At 29.5% G+C, this 19,654-nt stretch overlaps 1 protein-coding gene across 1 annotated transcript; it reads left to right on the forward strand.

The window, feature by feature from the left end:
- Window positions 1–2,985: 2,985 nt before the first annotated feature.
- On the forward strand, window positions 2,986–4,923 carry LOC119683601 (probable enoyl-CoA hydratase, mitochondrial). The gene is made up of 4 exons (XM_038097379.1): window positions 2,986–3,076; window positions 3,174–3,285; window positions 3,847–4,565; window positions 4,659–4,923. The coding sequence occupies exons 2-4, from the start codon at window positions 3,189–3,191 to the stop codon at window positions 4,722–4,724; spliced, it is 882 nt and encodes a 293-aa protein (XP_037953307.1). The 5' UTR covers window positions 2,986–3,076; window positions 3,174–3,188; the 3' UTR covers window positions 4,725–4,923.
- Window positions 4,924–19,654: the final 14,731 nt, after the last annotated feature.

A 19,654-nucleotide genomic window follows, 5' to 3' on the forward strand; every position in this document is an offset into this window, starting at 1 on the left:
TCATAAAAAGTAGGATTCATAATCTTGACAACTGCAGTTTTCCTTCTAACTTAATTAGTACATAATAATTACTTTTTTTCCTTAAACTTTTTGAAATATTTTCGTTTATTATATTTTTATTCCAAAAGTGTTACTTAATTTAACAAATTCACTTTTATAGAAATTATGCAGTTAATTTTTTTTATTATAGAATTTACTTTCGTTTTCATGAATGTAATTTTTTTCTTTCTTGGTTTCGGGTTTAAACATTTAAAATAAAAAAAATATATTTTGAATTATTGATACTACAGAATTAAGCATTTTGATTTATATTAAGATATGATTTATATAAAAGTAACCGCATACAATTTGGACAAAAGAGACTAAGGCTTATATATTTGATATGAAACGAAATCCTATATTTTGACCGAAATGTAGCTTGCATTGTTTTAGAATACGTTTACGTTGATTCACAAACCAGCCAAGATTGATTGACCCATATGTTATGGACAGTATCAAAAAATATATGAGAAACAGAGATTTTAGTACATTCAGCATATTAATCTGAGACAGATATGATTATATACCTTTGCTTTGCAAATATAACACAAATAGTTAAAGAAATTTTTACAATTTAGTTTACACGGACCAAATGGACGTTTGTGTTATGAATCAAAAATAGAGGTTGGAAACGGTGATGAGAAGTAAAAAATAAACTAAATAGATGTTAAATAAAATCATAATTTTTTGTCTAAATGTTCTTTATATATTTATGTTTAATGTATATTAGAAATAGTTGAGTTTCACATACTCAACTACCATCATAGTATGTGGATGCTATTTATTCGCACAGAATATCAGCAGTTTGTAACGAGGAGGGAGATTCAATATAAAGTTTCTGATAGATTAAAAGGTAGAAACCATAAAATCGTTGAGAGTTTCAGATACCCAACTATCATTGTAGTATGTGGATGCTATGTGGAGGAGGGAGATTCAATATAAAGTTTCTGATAGATTAAAAGGTAAAAACCATAAAATCGTTAAGAGTTTCAGATACCCAACTATCATTGTAGTATGTGGATGCTATTTATTCGCACAGAATATCAGCAGTTTGTAACGAGGAGTGAGATTCAATATAAAGTTTCTGACAGATTAAAAAGTAGAAACCATAAAATCGTTAAGAGTTTCACATACTCAACTACCATCGTAGTATGTGGATGCTATGTGGAGAAGGGAGATTCAATATAAAGTTTCTGATAAATTAAAAGGTAAAAACCAAAAAATCGTTAAGAGTTTCAAATACCCAACTATCATTGTAGTATGTGAATGCTATTTATTCGCACAGAATATCAGCAGTTTGTAACGAGGAGGGAGATTCAATATAAAGTTTCTGACAGATTAAAAGGTAGAAACCATTTTTAATAATAACGAAAGTCTAGATCTCAAACACAACCTGCATTTTTATTCTATTCGAATAAAAATTCTTTATGTTCTTTATCATATCTGGAACTAATGCCCCGACTTGTTGAAGATGATATTTGGTAATAAATGTGGATAGCATATAAAAACATTCAATTTATAGATAGCCCTAATAATTGAGTTGCTGTTGATGGATCAACATTTGAAAAGTGTTGCATGTTTTTCATTCATATCATATTCAGTTACTAATATCTTCATTTGCGCAGGCTTGAGGAAATTTATTTATTTAATTTAATTGGAATTACCCTATATATGGACAATTAAATTAATTAACAATTGAGAGTAGATAAAAGAAATGAAGTATTTTTTTTATTTAAATAAATAGAATTACTCCACATATATAATATAATTTATAATTTTATTAATCATGTGTAAATGATATAAGATAATTGAGAATTAATAACAGCTAAGGAAAATAAAGTATTTGAAATAAAATTAAATAACATACATAATAAATTAATTTAAATAAAAGTACATATACATTTATTATTACACATTTAAATGGAACCATTTAAAGAGTGGAAAGAGTAGAGGCCATAATATTAAATAATTGAGTTATAATAATATTAAAAATTTTTATTAATATTTAACCAATTTTGTAATTGTTAGAATTTTCAAGAATCTGTTCAATAGTAATATTTACGTAGAATATTTAATTTCTTATACAAAAAACAACTTTTTTTGTTTCTATAAAATCAAATATTAATAACACTAAATAATTTAAATATAATATTATTAGAAATCTCATTAATAGTAAACTAATTTTAGTAAAGAGATTTTGAAACCTAGCATAATTTCGATGCTAGTTTTTATTAAATATTATAGTCATTTCCGTCATAACTGACTTTAAATTATAACTTATAGTAAATATATTTTGTAATAGTTTCAAAATAAAAAATTATAAATAATGAATTATTATTAAATTTAAAGAAAAAATTATAATAATTAAGTAGAATGTCTAATTTTTTATAAAAAACAATTTTTTTTTTATTTTATAATACCAAAAGAACAACCTTTTAGCGAAAAAAAGTCTAATTGTTTAGATTGTGAATATTAAAAAAGAATTTTGAGTAAAAATTATGTGGAACATTTTATTTTTTATAACAATAATCAAAATAATTTTTTAATAAATAAAAAAATGAAATATTTAATTTGTGGACATGAAAACAGAATATTAATCTTAATTTTTTAATGAAATTCTTAATGTTTACTTCGTGGATATTAATAGAGAATTATGATTACTAATTATTTTATTTCATCTTATGTTTTATAAAAATAATCCAAAAACAACTTTTTAGCGAAGAAAAAAATCAAATATTTAATTTGTGGATATTAATATAGAAATCTGTGCTTAAAGATTGTTCGGTGCCTCCAGTCGAATTGACTTGGTATAGCGCAATTATTTTCTGCGGCGAATTAAAAAAATTGTTTTTAATATTCTTGAACTTGTGTTGCCGGTATTTTACGCAGCATTTATTATCAATTGAGAAAATTTTATAATAAATGGATTTCTACATGTTGCCACCACCAGTTCTCTCTCATGTGGGGAGTATTTTTTACCACTCTGATCAAGCTTCTTCACTTTCGTTTGCTCCATTGCTTCTTTGGTGTTCATATCGTAAGTGTTAATTTGTGTAGCAGACAATTGAATAATCAATTTATAATATATAATATATATTGTAATAAAATTTTTAACTTAACTAATTTTCTAATAGTAAAAATTAAAAACCATGGCTAATATTGCAAAGACACTTGCTGGACGTGTACACAACGTGATCCAAATTGCAGCTAAGAATCCACAATTGGCTCCACGTTTTTATTCTGCTGGTAAGTAAATTTGTCTTCCTGAATATTTTCAAGCAAAAGTGGACTTTGATTTACTAAACTAATTTCAAGCAGTTGTTGTAAATTAACGAAATGCATTCCACCGGTGCATTTACGTGGGTGTGTCATTTTCATTATAATTAATTTTATAAAAACATATGTGCAGATATTATTCCAAACAACAACAAAAAAAGTATAATTCTAATTACGTAACTATAGTTTTTGCTTATCATGTTTGCTTTTTGCTCGCGGGGCAGTTTTTTGTTCTTTGAAATGTTGGTTAAAAAAAAACATAAAAAATAGTATATGTTAATTATGAATACATTTTAATTATTAATAAAAAAAATTCCTTATAAATAGTTCGTTTCGCTGCACAACAAAAATCCTGTGATTAGTTTTTTACGGTCCACAAAAAAAAATCTTACGATATTGAAGGTCAATTATGTCAACAGGTTTTTTAGATTTCGGTTATCTGCAAAATTCTTTTCGGTATTCTTTAAAATTTACTTTAATTCGATCATTTACGTTAATAATAACTCAAGTGTTTTTTTGTTAAAATTTTAGCTGCCAATTTGGAATTCATTAAGACCGAAGTAACCGGTGAGAAGAAAAATGTTGCAGTCATCACTTTGAACCGTCCAAAAGCCTTGAATGCACTTTGCAATGGTCTCATGAAGGAGCTGAGCACCGCTTTGGATTCTTTTGAGAAGGACAAGAGCATTGCTGCCATCGTCATCACTGGCAGTGAGAAGGCTTTCGCAGCTGGTGCTGATATCAAAGAAATGCAACCGAATACATATTCACAATGTATCATGGGTAATTTCTTGAACGATTGGACACGTGTCGCACGTTGCCAAAAACCAATCATTGCTGCCGTTAATGGTTATGCACTTGGTGGTGGCTGTGAATTGGCTATGATGTGCGATATTATTTACGCTGGTGACAAAGCTAAGTTTGCACAACCTGAAATTGCTTTGGGTACCATTCCCGGTGCTGGTGGCACCCAACGCTTGACCCGTGTTGTAGGCAAATCAAAGGCCATGGAAATTTGTCTCACTGGCAATATGATCAACGCTGAAGAAGCAGAAAAAATGGGTCTTGTCAGCAAGGTTATACCAGCTGATAAACTTGTAGGTGAAGCTGTTAAATTGGGCGAAAAGATCGGTTCTCATTCTGGTCTGATCGTGCAACTATGCAAGGAAGCTGTCAACACTGCTTACGAAACAACCTTACAAGAGGGTCTTAAATTCGAAAGACGAACCTTCCATGCCACTTTCTCAACTGTAAGTTATTGTTCATATTATTATATAATAATAATATATATATATTATATTTAATAAAAAATATTAATTTATTCTAAATTTTTACACATATAGGAGGATCGTAAGGAGGGTATGACTGCTTTTGTCGAGAAGCGCCCAGCTAAATTCAGCAACTTGTAAACATTTTACTGTTTAAAAGGGCTTATATAATGAAAAAGAATTATATACCAGCATTGCATTTACCTATTAAATAATGATAATTTTTATTTCCTAATGAAAATGCTAGTTTAAGAAACAAGAAATGTAGAACGCATTTATAAAAATACTTTTCAATTAAAATATATAGAGTACATTTGCCAGCTAATAGCTATTACGTAAATAAAATATTGCATATATATATCAATAAAATCAAAACGAAATGTTTTATATTATATGGTTAGTTATATAAGGTTCAAGAATTCAATTTAATTAAAATGATATGACGTGGCTTTAACTGTCCGTGGGTTAAATATCATATAAATATATTTGTATGAGCAGGAGAAGGCAAAATATCGACATTATTTGAAGCCAGATAAAACCTCTTAATTACTTTCTTTGTGACTGTCCAGCTTTGTGAGGAGCAGATTAGTCAGCTGATAGTTCTTATCTCTGCTTGACATTCAAATATGATGCGTGATATTTTGACGTTTATTCAAAAGGCTGCATCTCTTCTGCTTGTTGTTGTTGTTCTAGTCTGTGGGAATCTGAAAAGCATATAATATGAAGGAATTACGCAACGAATACATGGATGTGGATGTGGATGGGTAATGATGGAATGAGGGTGGGGAAGAATTTTAGGGATTGTTGGGACTTAAACCAACCAAGATTGAGACGGAAAAACCTGGCCACTTCAATGTGGTGGGTTCAAACTGCATTTGGATTAAGGTTTGTGTAAGCGATTTGGCATGAAAACAGAGCGGTGATGTTATGTGGGTGAAGCTGCTTTTTTTATTAGAGTAAGCTTATAAATCAAAGCTTATAGGAATTTCAATCAGTTATTGTAATTTTTTAATAGTCATTGTTTTTCCTTTAATATTTTAAACTAAATTTTAATTCTTCGGTACTTATTAACTACCTATCCACTTTTAACGGAATTAGGCAACATCTGTCCAAAGGACATAATGGCATTTTTAACTGCTACTCGTCTATGGAACTAAAGTGGATTTGTCACAATAATCCTCAAAGGCTGCAGTGACGTGGTAACAAGTTCTCAACCTGTTTAAAATCTCATTTAATCTAATCTAACTTTTCATGCTAATTAATTAGCCTGAAATTTCTAATATAACATATTAATAATATATTTGTTATAATACAATTTATAATGCAATATAATTTATTTATATTGTATTTTTAGCAAATAAAAGCTGCTAGATTAGTCATTATTTTTGTTTTTATTATTTATATAGATGTCTATATAAATATCGCCGGCGTTTAGAAGTTTGTTTTACTTTTTCTTCAGGGTGGAGTATTATTACAACTGCTCTTGGAAACACATAAAGCGATTATTTATACTGAAATCTGTTTACAAATCAAGTTTTAAATAATAAACAATAAATTATATACTTTACACTATGTAAACAAAATACTATGGTATAATGATTATACTAACAAGGTTGCAGTCGTACCAGGTAGCTGGTGTTGATATTGTTACTGTGCTCTTTTCTGAGTTAGGGTAACCGAATCATAACAAAATTTATAAGATTTTATTTTCACACCACATTATTTCCACAAGTTAAATATATTAAAAAAAACTGAACTCAGAACTACTGTAAATATTTATATTATATTTTGTAATACAGTCAAACTTCTATAACTCGAATTTTCCATAACTCGAACTAAAACTAGTGCAACAGGGTTTTAGAGTGCAAATTACATATAATTCTGCTTTCATAACTCGAACTTCTATAACTCGAATTACTCTATAAATCGATCAAAAATATTGTGACGTGCCAATAGGAATGTGGGAAAGTGTATTCTATAAGTCGAGTCTTTGTTTTAAATATGAATCCATTTTGGTGTTAAGGGAACCCCCTTTTTCCAAATCAAATATTTAATTTTTTTTTTTTATATTGCTTCTTTGTGCAAATGTCAGTCGCTAGCAGCTTGGTTTAAAGTAAATAAAATAACTTCTCTTAACATAATGCTTCTCTTAACGATTATATTGAGCTTGACAATGGAATTTGTACATCAAGTTTTCCCACATGACGATATTATTGAGCATTCTAGCTCTGAATTAGTATATCTGATTCTAAGTGCAACGGAAAGTGATGATAAGGATTCGGTGAATGAAATTGTTCATCAGTATTCCAAGAATGAAGTTGAAGACTCAATTAAAATTCAGAGTTTTCATTTACAAATGAATGATAGTACAACTGATAATCACTATAAGACTTGGAAAAAATTGAAATCTCTTTTGACCGAAAATAAGAAAAAAAAAATTTTAATTCGAAACCCTAAATTCTGAATATTTTACTTTACCATAACTTCTATGTTGTATTTGATTTTAAATAAATAAATATCTTAAAATGTAATTTTAATTTTTTTCAAAAATAAAAAAAAATAAAAAAATTCTCTAACTCGAAGTCTCCATAAATCCAACCTTTTTTTTACAAAATGGTACTTCGAGTTATGAAAGTTTGACTGTATATTTGTTATAAAATTTTTTAATTTTTTTTATATAACGCCTTAACCAGTAAAACATATATTTATATACATATTTAATATTAAATATGTAAAATAAAAATATTTTGTTAAATTTTTTTGTTCCACTGTATGTTGTAATAATTAAGCAATGCTTTTTTTCGAACATTGATTTTTTAATCCGAAAAAGCTCAGGCTCTCGTCAAAGCTTTCTATATTTACATTACAATAAAAACACATCAAACACATATTCGCGTACGTTGTAAGTACCCTTCGGACCCCCTTCGAAAGTAACGTTTCCTGCGTCCACAATCGACGACATTGATGAAAAACGACGACAATATAAAAACCTAATGCACAAAAAGAATGGCAAAACGTGAAAAGGAAAACAAATAAATAATAACAGACAAATTCGAAAGCTTCGTGAAGACCAAGAGTTTCAGTTTAGAATTGTAACGCAACGCAGGCCGACGACTTGTTCCGCGCAAACACAGCAACGCAGTATACATACACACATACATTTTGGGAATTTGTGGTGTGTGCAAAGTCCTGTGAAAAGTCAAATTTTTGGCAAAACACTGTAGTAACGTGAAAAAATAAATTAAATAATATAAATTCTAATCAATTTAAAATTATTAAAAAAATCAAAATTTTTAAATAAATTTATATCATTTATATAGTGAAATTATAAAAATCAAAAAAACATTAGTGCAAATAAAATTTGTAAAATTCTATTGAATTTTTGTGTACATATGTGTATGTATGTATGTGTGAAGTTGTCGAAATTTTGTAATAGTAATTAAAGTGTCCCTCTGAACCACCCACAACATTTTTCACTTATTAAGTTAATTTCGATTTTTCACTTTGAATTCATTTTATTATTTAACAAATATTGCTCTCAATATTTTTGAATTTTACGACGTTGACAAAATAAAAAACGAAAAAATTATTATTATTTATTGTTCTATAAATTTGTTTGTGTGTAAATACATAAACATACGTAAAACATCAAACAAAAAAAAAAAATACTAAAGAAATTCGACGCAAATTCAATTTTGCATACTTAAGTGTTAAGTAATAAGCAAAGCAAAGCACAGCACAGCAGAGCACAACACATCGCAGCAGAGCAGAGTAGAGCAGCGCAGAGCAGAGCACAGCACACAGCAGCAGAACAGCAGAGCAAACAGCTTGTAAAAATGGATATTTTAAATCAAATCCTAAATATGAACGCTGGTGGCGCCTATGGAGGTGGCAAGGCTGGCGGAGTCTTTGATCCATTAACATTTGCCATGAAACCACAAGTTGTGATACGTGCTTTCTGTTGGGTGAGTGCGAGATTCTTACGCTTACGCTATCCTTTGTGTTTCTTGCTATGACATTTCTTTTCTGTTTTATACCATATTTGGCTTTCAGAGTTGTACCCAATATACTATATTATTATATATATAATACAATACATTGTTATATCTACGAGTATTATTACTATTTTAAAATTTTATTAAAAATACATACAATGGTTATATAATTCATTTCTTATTTGAACTTAAAATTTGAGTATTTGTAGCATTCTGAGGATGATACCAAACTCCTATGTGAACAGTGGTGTACACAAGGAGTGGTTTTGGGGTTCCTTAATTTCAAAAAAATTTATAGAATACATAATGAATATTATTCAATTAAAAACATTTATAATTAGTTTAGGTTAGATTATACTGACGATTCCAAGGAATCCATTAGCCCCAATGAGCTATATAGGTATTATATGGTAATACAATGTTACCGTATAATTAAAAACTCAAGGGCTTTAACAACAATGAACCTTTGGCAAAGTTTATATAGCTATTCAGAGGGAGGTCTTACAGCTCAACAAGATACTCGAAAAAGAAAGCCCCTAAAGTGATAGAGCGGCACCGCCCAAGTTGTCCAGCACATGTAAAGCAGATGGGAGGCATTAACATAAAGATTTCTATGAAAAGATAAATTGTAGTTACTTATAAATATGTAAAAAGAGTATAAGAGAATTGTAGCCTAATTGTAATTGTTAAAGTAACCCTTTTTCCTACCAACGTCCTTTTAGATTGAATAATGACCTATTCTACCAGTCACAATGGTAATAAAAAATGGATAAGGGAATTGAAGGGTTAAAGTATCCCTTTTTCCTAACAATGTCCTCTCAGATTGAACGACGATGACCAATTTTACCAGTCACACTGGTTAGAATTAAATATATATATATACCTATATATATATAATGAGTTGACGGACTTATTGTGATTACTCTAATTTTGCTACAGTTAGAAATAACTGTGGATTCGTTTATAGAAAAAAAATCTAGCAGGTTACTTTCATGAGTATTAGGTTATTAATGTGCTAGCAACATACGAAGCTAGGTAATCAAGCTCAGAGCCTACTTATACGTTTATATCATCTGTTTCTAAGTTACGGATCAAATGTCAAACTTACATTACAGTAGAATCTGTGATGGAAAAATTCTTCAGAAATTGTACATGTTTAAATTCTACAAGCCTTTTATGAAGTAAATATGTAGCTAAAAGTCTCCTTACATAACTATATCATCTGTTTCTTGATTATGGATCCAATAACACATTTACATCACAATAGTATTTTCGATTAAAAAATTCTTCTGGGATTGTACGTCTTAAAATTCCCAACGAACAGAATATTTAGCTAATAGTCGCTTAACACATCTATATCATCTGTTTCAGATGATACAGTAGAACTTTGAATGGATAAATTCTTTTAAAATTCTACATCTAGGATTATGTGACTACTCGTTACAGATTGTACATGTTGTGCTAGTAAATGTAAATATTGTTATATGACATCACAATTAAACCTTTGTTTAACCGTTTTCTTTATAAAATCTTTTTTTAATGTTGTACAAGGGACGTTCCGTATAATTAGGACGATTTTCAAGGAACAGAAACAGAGTTATTCCATCTAAACGGACAATATATTTGTATTATCACTACAAAACACTCTTCGAAAGTAGAACTATTAATATTAAGTTTTCTTTGAATGCTAATGGAATAAGTTAATACAGATTTAGAGTTAAATAAAATTAACTGGAAAAAAGACAGATATTGGTCGACAAGCCTTATTAGTTCTTAAACTTTTAGATCATGCACCACAATATTCAGTATCTGTTTTAGTTTTTCTTTAAATACACATACTTTACTGGGAAGAAAATTTTAATCTTTCAATTTATATGTTTAATCACTTCGACTATCTTTCTCTCGATACCTTTACAAATAAGTTAGTTCAGATTAAAACAATAGAGGTAATAAGCTGATGAAGTAATGTATTAGGTCTTTTGGTAAACATATTATAGTCTTTGTAGCCATATTTTGGTTGTACATATTATGTACAAGGTAATAATATATACGACAAAAAAAGCAATTTCAATTAGCTCAACTCAAATTATACGAGTAATGAAGTCCTTAATACATTACGTCCTTAATCCTTAATCCTTTGAGAAACACTGTTCCAATACCTTCTTAAAGATGATCTTTGACAGCTCTCTCTGTGATTGAAAAATGCTGTTTTTTGAATGCCTTAAGTATGGGAAATAAAAAAAGTCGCAGAGTGTCATGCTTGTAGACTAAGGTGCTTGCAGTATTATATTGACGTCATCACAAACTGATGGAAATGCCAAGCCGTAACCGCCAGTTCGTTTCATAATGCAAAATATATGGCATGTGTCTCTAGGTAGTATAAAGTTGCTTATGAAATGTAGAGATAGATATTTAACAAAATTGATGCAAAATCTATGGGAGGTGTCTCTAAAGTTAAAGCCATTTTTTTCGGATTGTTTCATACAACTTCAGAACAACTTGGAGTTAGTACACGTTTAAGAAATTAAGAGATGGATATTTAAGAAAATGATTATTTTTTTTTGTGTTTCAGAATTTTCTAATAATACCTTTATATTATTTAAGTTTTAAGCTTTTCGAGCCCTCTTTTCTCTCCTTTTTATTTTAGGATAGGTTATACTAGCAATCTTAAGGATCCATATTGGGCCATTGAATAAGCCTATAAGACCTCAAATGTTTAAAAATCATCTCAAACCTTTGGTAAACTTGAAATGCTCTTTAAAGAGAGTTCATAAAGTTGGCCCAGATCTTCAAAAAAGAGAGTCCCTAGCATAGTTAATGAAAGTCGCGCATGCACTAGACAACAACAAAGCAGATATGAAGCACTTTATTATCCAATTTATTAGTGACTGCTTTAGTGTCACAATGGATTTGTAGTGCTGTTACTGCACCTGATAATTCATGACGTCAATTTCTTCCTACATTTATCTAATATATCATTTCATTTCATTTTCTCATTTTTAATCAAAAATTTTTTACCATAAACACAATTTGATGATTAGTGTTTCTATTCGAAATTTTATAAATTGAAATAGTTAAAAAAATTATAGTTCAGTTTCAAGCTTCACATCAGTATGAGTTATTCTAAACATTAGATCAGATTTCTTAAAAAAATAAACAATATATTTTATTACCATTTCTCATTAATGGAGCATAAGTTGACTGATTAATGACGTTATTTTAAGTATAATAAATATAATTTTAATAATTTTTTTATTGCTAAAATTAATCAAGTATGTAATCAAATAAATTTATATAAAATGAAATTAATTATATCGTAGTCGCTTTTATTATTTTGAAACTGCCAAATGGCTTTAATTAAATGCTGTTGTGTCAACGCATAGAGTATAAAATTTTGTGGGAAAATTTATTTGATATAAAAATAATTTAGAGGACAATTAGTAGTATTGCGTTGTCCTTTACGTCTTTCTACTATTTAATCAATATCACTTTTATTATTTCTATTTCTATAATCCGAATGTCATACGCCTAAAAACTTGCTATTATTTTTACTTGCTTCGTTCCGATAAATTTTTGCGCTGCTCAGCAAGGTCAAAAGTATTTTTTATTGTGGTTTATTGTGCAAAGGGTGAAGGAAGATATTATAAAAAATTACAGAAATAATTATTTTTTCATGAAATTCGTCTTTATTGATTAAATTGGAAATAAATATATTAAGAAAAAAGTTTTATTTTAAATAGTTTCTTTTAAAATAGAAAGGGATATTACCAGCTTTGAAGTCCTTGAGTTCAGTTTAAATAATATTTAGTTTAATGACTCTTTTTAAATAAGAAAAAAGTTAGCAAGCTTATTGATACAAGATATAACCATACAGCGTAAGTAAAGCTAAGCTAGATACCCCAACAAGATGCGATAGTAACACAATGTAACATTTGATTAACCTGGGTATATCTCCGGCATCATGAACACAACTGTTAACGAATGCTGTAAAGAAAAGTTTTGTTCCAGATGGAAAGAACATCTGTATACACGTTGGGCTGTATTGAATGTGAAAGAAACAAGTCATCACACAGTAATACAAGACACAGATAAGCTATCCATACAGAGTTCTTTGTGAACACATATTTAATATATGAAAAACCTGATTATACTGCAAGTATCACGCTAACTCTTGTCATATTTGTTTATAGAAAATTTAATACAAGTTGGCAAGAATCAGCAGTAAACACAAATTGGACTCTCTTAAATAGGAAAGAAACCAACGATCTCATTGATATCATTATATCGTGTTTGCTAATGAATCACTATCAGTTAGCTGAATTAATTTTCTCTTAAATGTCACTTGCTGTAGCTTTAAGGAAGATAAATTAAGTGCTTTACGCCTGTTTTATTATGGTTCAGAATGTAGAAAAGGGAATAAGCGTTGTTTGTTAAACAGGTCTTCATCCGTTAAAAGCTCTTCCCTTAAAATCACCTTTCGCTTCATTAAATATTTGAAATAGTTTTAAATCTTTAACGTCCATATAAAGTTCATGTTTTATATAGCAATATAATGGGTGAACAGGTTGAAATAGATATAGGATATAGCTATAATCTAGCCTTATTAAGTCTTATTACACATAATATACATAAATAAAAAAGTTAATATATTAAACATAAACTCTCAACTTGGATAGTGATAGTGACAACTTGTTCGTCACATTTCGAGTTAGCACAGACCTTCAACGTTATATTTCTAGCACCTCCAGTCTATGTAGGTTCACCCTCGCTCTATAAATGCTGTGAGAAAGTCTTCTTAAGGTATGATACTATAAACCATATTCTTTTTTAAATTTCTTTTTTTGTAATCTTTTTTCATTCTTTGATAAAGCTCCTAGGCGAGAGTTTCAGCTTTGTGTACCAACGTTAACTTAAGCAAAAAATGGCTCGAGGTGATATTATGAAAACTAAAGCTCTTGGTTGCATATTCTCAATGAATTTTACAAAAAATACGAAGACATCTTTCCGAGGCATCTACATTCGCAATTTCTATGTAATAGATTTGTATACGAAATAAATTTTACATGTAAATAGAATTGTAGATTTACGCAAGATTTATTACTCTTAAGGTTTGGAGTGACCACTATAAACTCCAGAGTCTTGCGAAAGGCGATCTGAGTTTTTTCAATTTGTTGTCGACATTGTCGTTTTTTTAACTCATGGCTATTTTTCTGTAATTATTTTGAATACGTTCCAAGTTTCGTGTCCTTGGATTTTATTGATTCATGGATTTTACGCAAGCTCTGTGTTTTGTTGATACTAAGATCCGCTATACTAAGTTGACCGCTATATAGTCCAGAGTCTTGTGAATATCGATTTAACTCTTTATAATCTGTTGTTGACACCTTCGTTTACGTTATTTGTGGGTGATGTGATACTTTCAAGGCAGCAGAGAGTATCCACATACATTAAGACTGAAAAGTTTTCGGAAATTCTCATTTAAAATTCGCGCGCTGTATATTTTTCGATATTTTAAGTTTATGTAGTTTGGCAGCACTGTCCTTAATTACTATGCCAAAAATGAGCTCGATCTGTCAGACAGTTCGTTTACGGCAGCTGTTGAAACCAGTTCACCTCAGTAGTGCGTTGCGAAATGTCTTCGACGGTCGTACGACCGTCCTGGAAGGCTTTGTACCACTCATAAACTTGAGTTTTCGATAAAACTGATTCCCCATAAGCCTTTTGTAGCATTCGCAACGATTCTGCACACGAAATTTCGTTCGAAACACAAAATTTGATGCAAACTCTTTGTTCAATATTTTTTTCCATTGTTTTTTTCGCAACGCCCTACTGAGGTGAACTGGTTTCAACAGCTGCCGTAAACGAACTGTCTGACAGATCGCGCTCATTTTTGGCATAGTAATTAACTTAATTGCTGCCAAACTACATAAACTTAAAATATCGAAAAATATACAGCGCGCGAATTTTAAATGAGAATTTCCGAAAACTTTTCGGTCTTAATGTACAAGATATTTTGCTCACTTAAGATGATTTGTAGGGAGTTTTTCTGATTTATTCGCATTTCTCTTGTATATTATATTTATTAATAAATTTTTAATATTAGAGATTTTATTCTATTCTTCTGTCTGATACAAATATTGAAACATTAATGCGTTATTTTTACACCTAAATTTATACACTTTACATTTAGACTTATCCAATCTCTTTTGCATATTTTTGTATGGTATTTGTATAGATTTTGTATAAAAAATTGAACAATTGCGCATATATGTGTATCAAATACATATATATATTTGCATAGGTATATTTATATGTATAGATATATCAAAATATATCTATTGTGTTATAATATGTTTACACCTAGACTTATCAATGCTCCTACACCAATTTTTATATGGATTTTGTATGAATAATGACGCAAATTGCTGCATACCTTCTGCTCATTTTGTTGTTTGTTAACTACTCCTTAAGTAATAGACCTTTTTAAAAAATTTTTTTTTTGTTATGTTGGTACACCCTCTCTTGACATATGGTACAGATTTGAGCGCCATCTGTCGATTCGTTTGTTTACAGCAGCTGTTAATGTGAGACTACCTCAAGTGCATTTAGCGATTTTTACTATGGAAAATTTTTGTTGTACGAAATTTTTTGACCAAACACGGCACCACTTTCATCGCTCAGGCACCATATTCGCCAGATCTGGCGCCGTGCGACTTTTTTCTGTTCCCGAAACTCAAATTGCCCCTTCGTGGTAAGCGTTTTGAGTCGATTGAATCGGTAAAAGAGAATTCGCCAAAGGAACTAAAAACCATACCTGCACGAAAAGTGTATGGAAGATTGGGTTAAGCGTTGGCATATGTGTATCGCTTCAGAAGGAGCATATTTTGAATGAGATAAAATACATTTGGAATAAAATTTAAATTTGTGAGTTTTATTTACAAAATCCGAGTACTTTTTGAGCATATTGTAAGTTTTTCTTCTTCTAAGCTATTGAATATATATTTGATATAACTTAATTTATTTTACCAACTGATACTGATACACTTGACACAGATTTATATTATTTACGTCTTGTCGAACGTCAGGGTTTTGGTTTTCGTTTCGGTTCAAAACAAAAAAATATATCGGGTCGGTTCTGGTTTTCGCTCCGACAAATATATCGGATTTTTAGGTTTTCGGTTCGGTAGCGGTTCGAAGCCCTGGTTGTATTTACCTTCAATACTAAATACAGTATTACAATATATTCTAAATTTATATTATGTTTATGTATACTCGTTTAAATGTTTCGTTATAATATGTTTACACTTAGACTTATTAAACCTGTTTACCATATTTTTATATAAATTTCGTATGAATTTTGTATGAATAATGATGCAAATTGCTGCATATACATATTGTCAAGTAAAAAAGTGTAATTTAAAATACAAGTAAAGTTGATTGCGATTACAAGGATACCCTCTATTCCTGAACTATGAATATAGATCTAATGAAAATATTGCGAACCTTTTTATCCAACTATAAGCAACTAAATAAAACTTTCCTCTAAAGTTTTATATATTTTAAAATTCAAATCAAATTCCTAGCATTAAATTAAAATAAAAAATCCTTTTGATCATGATGGCGTCAAATGATTCACAAAACAGAACTTATTCACATTTGACTGACATGTAATCATCTCTTGCCATAGTCATTTCAAAGGTTGTACTTAAGCAATATGTGTGTCGGATTTTTCTTTGCTTTTGAAACTGAATTTCTCATTTCATTCTGACAATCCTTTGAATTTTCATTATAATGAAATGTTATCTAAACTTTCTCTATAAATTGTGTGAGTGAGTGTGAAGTTGACAAGTTCCTGGAAACCCTTTCCCTTCCTTTCCGTCAAGTTGCTTCCACTTTTTTATTCGCTTTGCTTATATCAGTTTTTTCATCCTTTTGTTTTTTAATTTGTTTTATATTGGATTATGCAATTCAAGTTTGTTTTTCCTTTTAGCTGGAAAATAATTGGTTTTATCTTAAGGCACTTGTACTGCAATCTTCTCTTTTGTTTTCATAGAAAAGGTAACAAAGTGGCTCTTTATTAATTTACATTCTTCTTGACGGACTACTCGTTCACGGGCATTTTCACGATAATTGACATGCAACTGCAAACTTGGCCTTTCCGAGGTGGGAAAGCTTGCTGCACTTGTATTAATTCTTAAATAGGTCAAATGTTTGTTGTTGCTGGTTCCATGTGCTTGACCTTCCATTTTTCTCACCTGTTTGCATATTGTGTAAGTGCTGAAGTGCTGAAGTGCTGAAGTAAGGTTTGACTTTCACGGAAGTTCCACTTGGTTGTCACATTTGTTTTGTTTATGAAAGGATTTTCAGTGGCTGCTTGGGAATTGGATGTCATTTACATTATATATTAAAATTTATGTGTGCACTTGGACAACAAAACATACATACAGTCATTTTCTTTGCTTTAATAAATGTTTGTTATTTACTTCAGGTTATTTTTGTTGAAATCTATTATTTAGAAACACTTTCCAAAGTAATTAACTTGCTTTTAGTATACATTTCTGCTATACCTTTTTAATTGTATTTTATGGAATAAAGTATAATTATTTATTTGGATGTACCTATAGTATATAATTACAGCGTAAAGTGAAGAACTAGAGGTTTATAGTTCAACTAAACTTGTTTAATTACAACTAGAATACTAATATATATATAGTAAATATATGTTTAATGTATTGAAAAAATAATGAAAGATAAATATTCTCACCTCTGATAATATATCTAATAAAAATGAGATTGACTAACTTTGTGTGCGACTACTAATGTACTTGATTGTTTAATAAACTCAAAGAGAATACCTCCAGCTTAAAAAGTACCCGGATTTTGTAAATAAAACACACAAATTTAAATTTAATTCCAAATTTATTTCATCTCCTTCAAAATATGCTCCTTCTGAAGCGATACACATATCCCAACGGTTAACCCAATCTTCCATACACTTTTCGTAGGCTCGTGAAGGTATAGCTTTTAGTTCCTTCAGCGAATTCTCTTTTACCGATTGAATTAACTTAAAACGCTTACTACGATGGGGCAATTTAAGTTTCGGGAACAGGAAAAAGTCGCACGGATCCAGATCTTGCGAATATGTTGCCTGAGCGATGACAGTGGTACCGTGTTTGGTCAAAAAATCACGTACAACAAGAATTTTCCATAGTAAAAATCGCGTTAGATGCGTTAGAGGTAGTCTCACATTAACAGCTGCTGTAAACAAACTAATTGACAGATGGCGCTCAAATTTGTACCATATGTCAAGAAAGGGTGTACCAACATAACAAATACATTTTTGAAAAAATTCTATTACTTAAGGAGTAGTTAACAAACAACAAAATCCGGATACTTTTTGAGCAGAAGGTATACCTATTAGTCGATTACAATAATAAAACTTTGAAAATATTTTAATATTTCATCAGAAATATCTATTATTGTGTACCAGTCATTTAAAGTTAAAGTGTCAGTGTATTTTTTAATTAAAGAAAAAATATTATAATATTTATTATATAATATTAATAAACACGGACAGATACAGAAAATAGCATACGTAGAAGCCATAAGGATTGTGAAGCCATATGACCCTCAGCGGCTCTCAAATTCGTTATACACTTGATTTTGTTAGAGTTAGAGACTAAAAGTTATATCAACGGTTATAGCCTTCCACTATCCTTTGTCTTGAATTAAAAATTGAGTTCCGAAAATTTTTATTTAAAATTTAAAATTTCTCCGTCAAAAGGCGAATGGGAAGTAGGATAAAATATAGACAATTGGGACTACCAAATTTTCACAGATTGTGCTATGAACGAATGTGGAGTGGGCGCAGTTAACAGAATTGTTGTACTTATTTCTGATATGCACACTTGATGTCCCCTTTCAACACTTTTACAAAGCTGAGAACATCGAAACATCGAGAGACATTTTAAATATGTATATGTAGGTCACACACTTTTATTTTAAATATATATGGATATGTCACTGGGCATAGTACATATGCGCATTTCTTTAGATCGTAATAACTATTATTACGATTTATATTTATATATAAATATTACTTATTGTCATTTATACCTGACAGATTGTAATAAAATAAATGGATTTAATAAAAAAAAAAAATTCCTGATATGAAAGTTTGAATGTGGAATATGTTTTTTATTCTATTCGGTATGTCAACAAATGGTTAATTCAATTATGGATTGAAGAGTCTTCTCGTCCGGTGTGATTGGTCACAAGATCATTAGAACCATAACACTGTTTTTAACAGCGTGCAAGATAATATTCTTCATAAATAATTCGATTACTTAGCTTTAGATTTTTCTAAATAATATTCTTCTTAATAGATCTTATCATTGTTAAGTAACTTTGAAAGTAAATACCACGCGACAAGAAAACATTGAGATATTCTTTAACAATAGAAATCAAAAATAAGTTAGAAAATTAAACATTTTATTTTCTAAAGCAAAATTGTGGTTATTTAACAGTGAAACCTTAAAATTGTTGAACTTAAATTATGGAAAATAATTACTAGAAATCAGTAGAGTCTGAAAGCAAATAACGTCACTCATACGCTCCGATGGTTCAAAAATAAGCGCTTTCTACTAAAAGCAATAAATGTTTGTAAATTACATTTTTTTTAAAAAAACATCGGTTATTTGCAGTTTACATTAATGAAAATTAAATTATTGATTTTATTATAATTTTAATTAATTATGCTTATATTGAGAGAAATTGAAAAAAATTCTGAAGAATCTATTTTACATTATCAAACAAAAGTAGTTGAATGCTTGAGTAAAATATCAATGAAGGAACCAAATGCGCATTTAAATTCTTCATTATTCATTCTTCATTATTCATTCTTCATTATTCATTCTTCATTCTTCATTGTAATTTAATTTCCTTAATGTTTGCTTTTAATTATGTAAGAGATTATGTCTATTTAGAGGCGCCCTGCAAATATTCCATAGTGTGTGGCATTTGTGAATGGCAGTTATTGTTGGCATTTTCGTTAAGATGGAGAAAGCTTTTTCATGT

Source organism: Teleopsis dalmanni, chromosome 2 (assembly GCF_002237135.1).
Source record: "Teleopsis dalmanni isolate 2A chromosome 2, ASM223713v2, whole genome shotgun sequence".
NCBI lineage: Eukaryota > Metazoa > Arthropoda > Insecta > Diptera > Diopsidae > Teleopsis > Teleopsis dalmanni.

What these genes read in the sequence shown, in the direction of transcription:
- LOC119683601 (XM_038097379.1), top strand. Translation starts at nt 3,189, where the DNA reads ATGGCTAATATTGCAAAGACACTTGCTGGACGTGTACACAACGTGATC. An exon ending in TCCACGTTTTTATTCTGCTG is followed by an intron (nt 3,286 to 3,846) that starts GTAAGTAAATTT and finishes TTAAAATTTTAG; the next exon opens with CTGCCAATTTGGAATTCATT. An exon ending in TCCATGCCACTTTCTCAACT is followed by an intron (nt 4,566 to 4,658) that starts GTAAGTTATTGT and finishes TTACACATATAG; the next exon opens with GAGGATCGTAAGGAGGGTAT.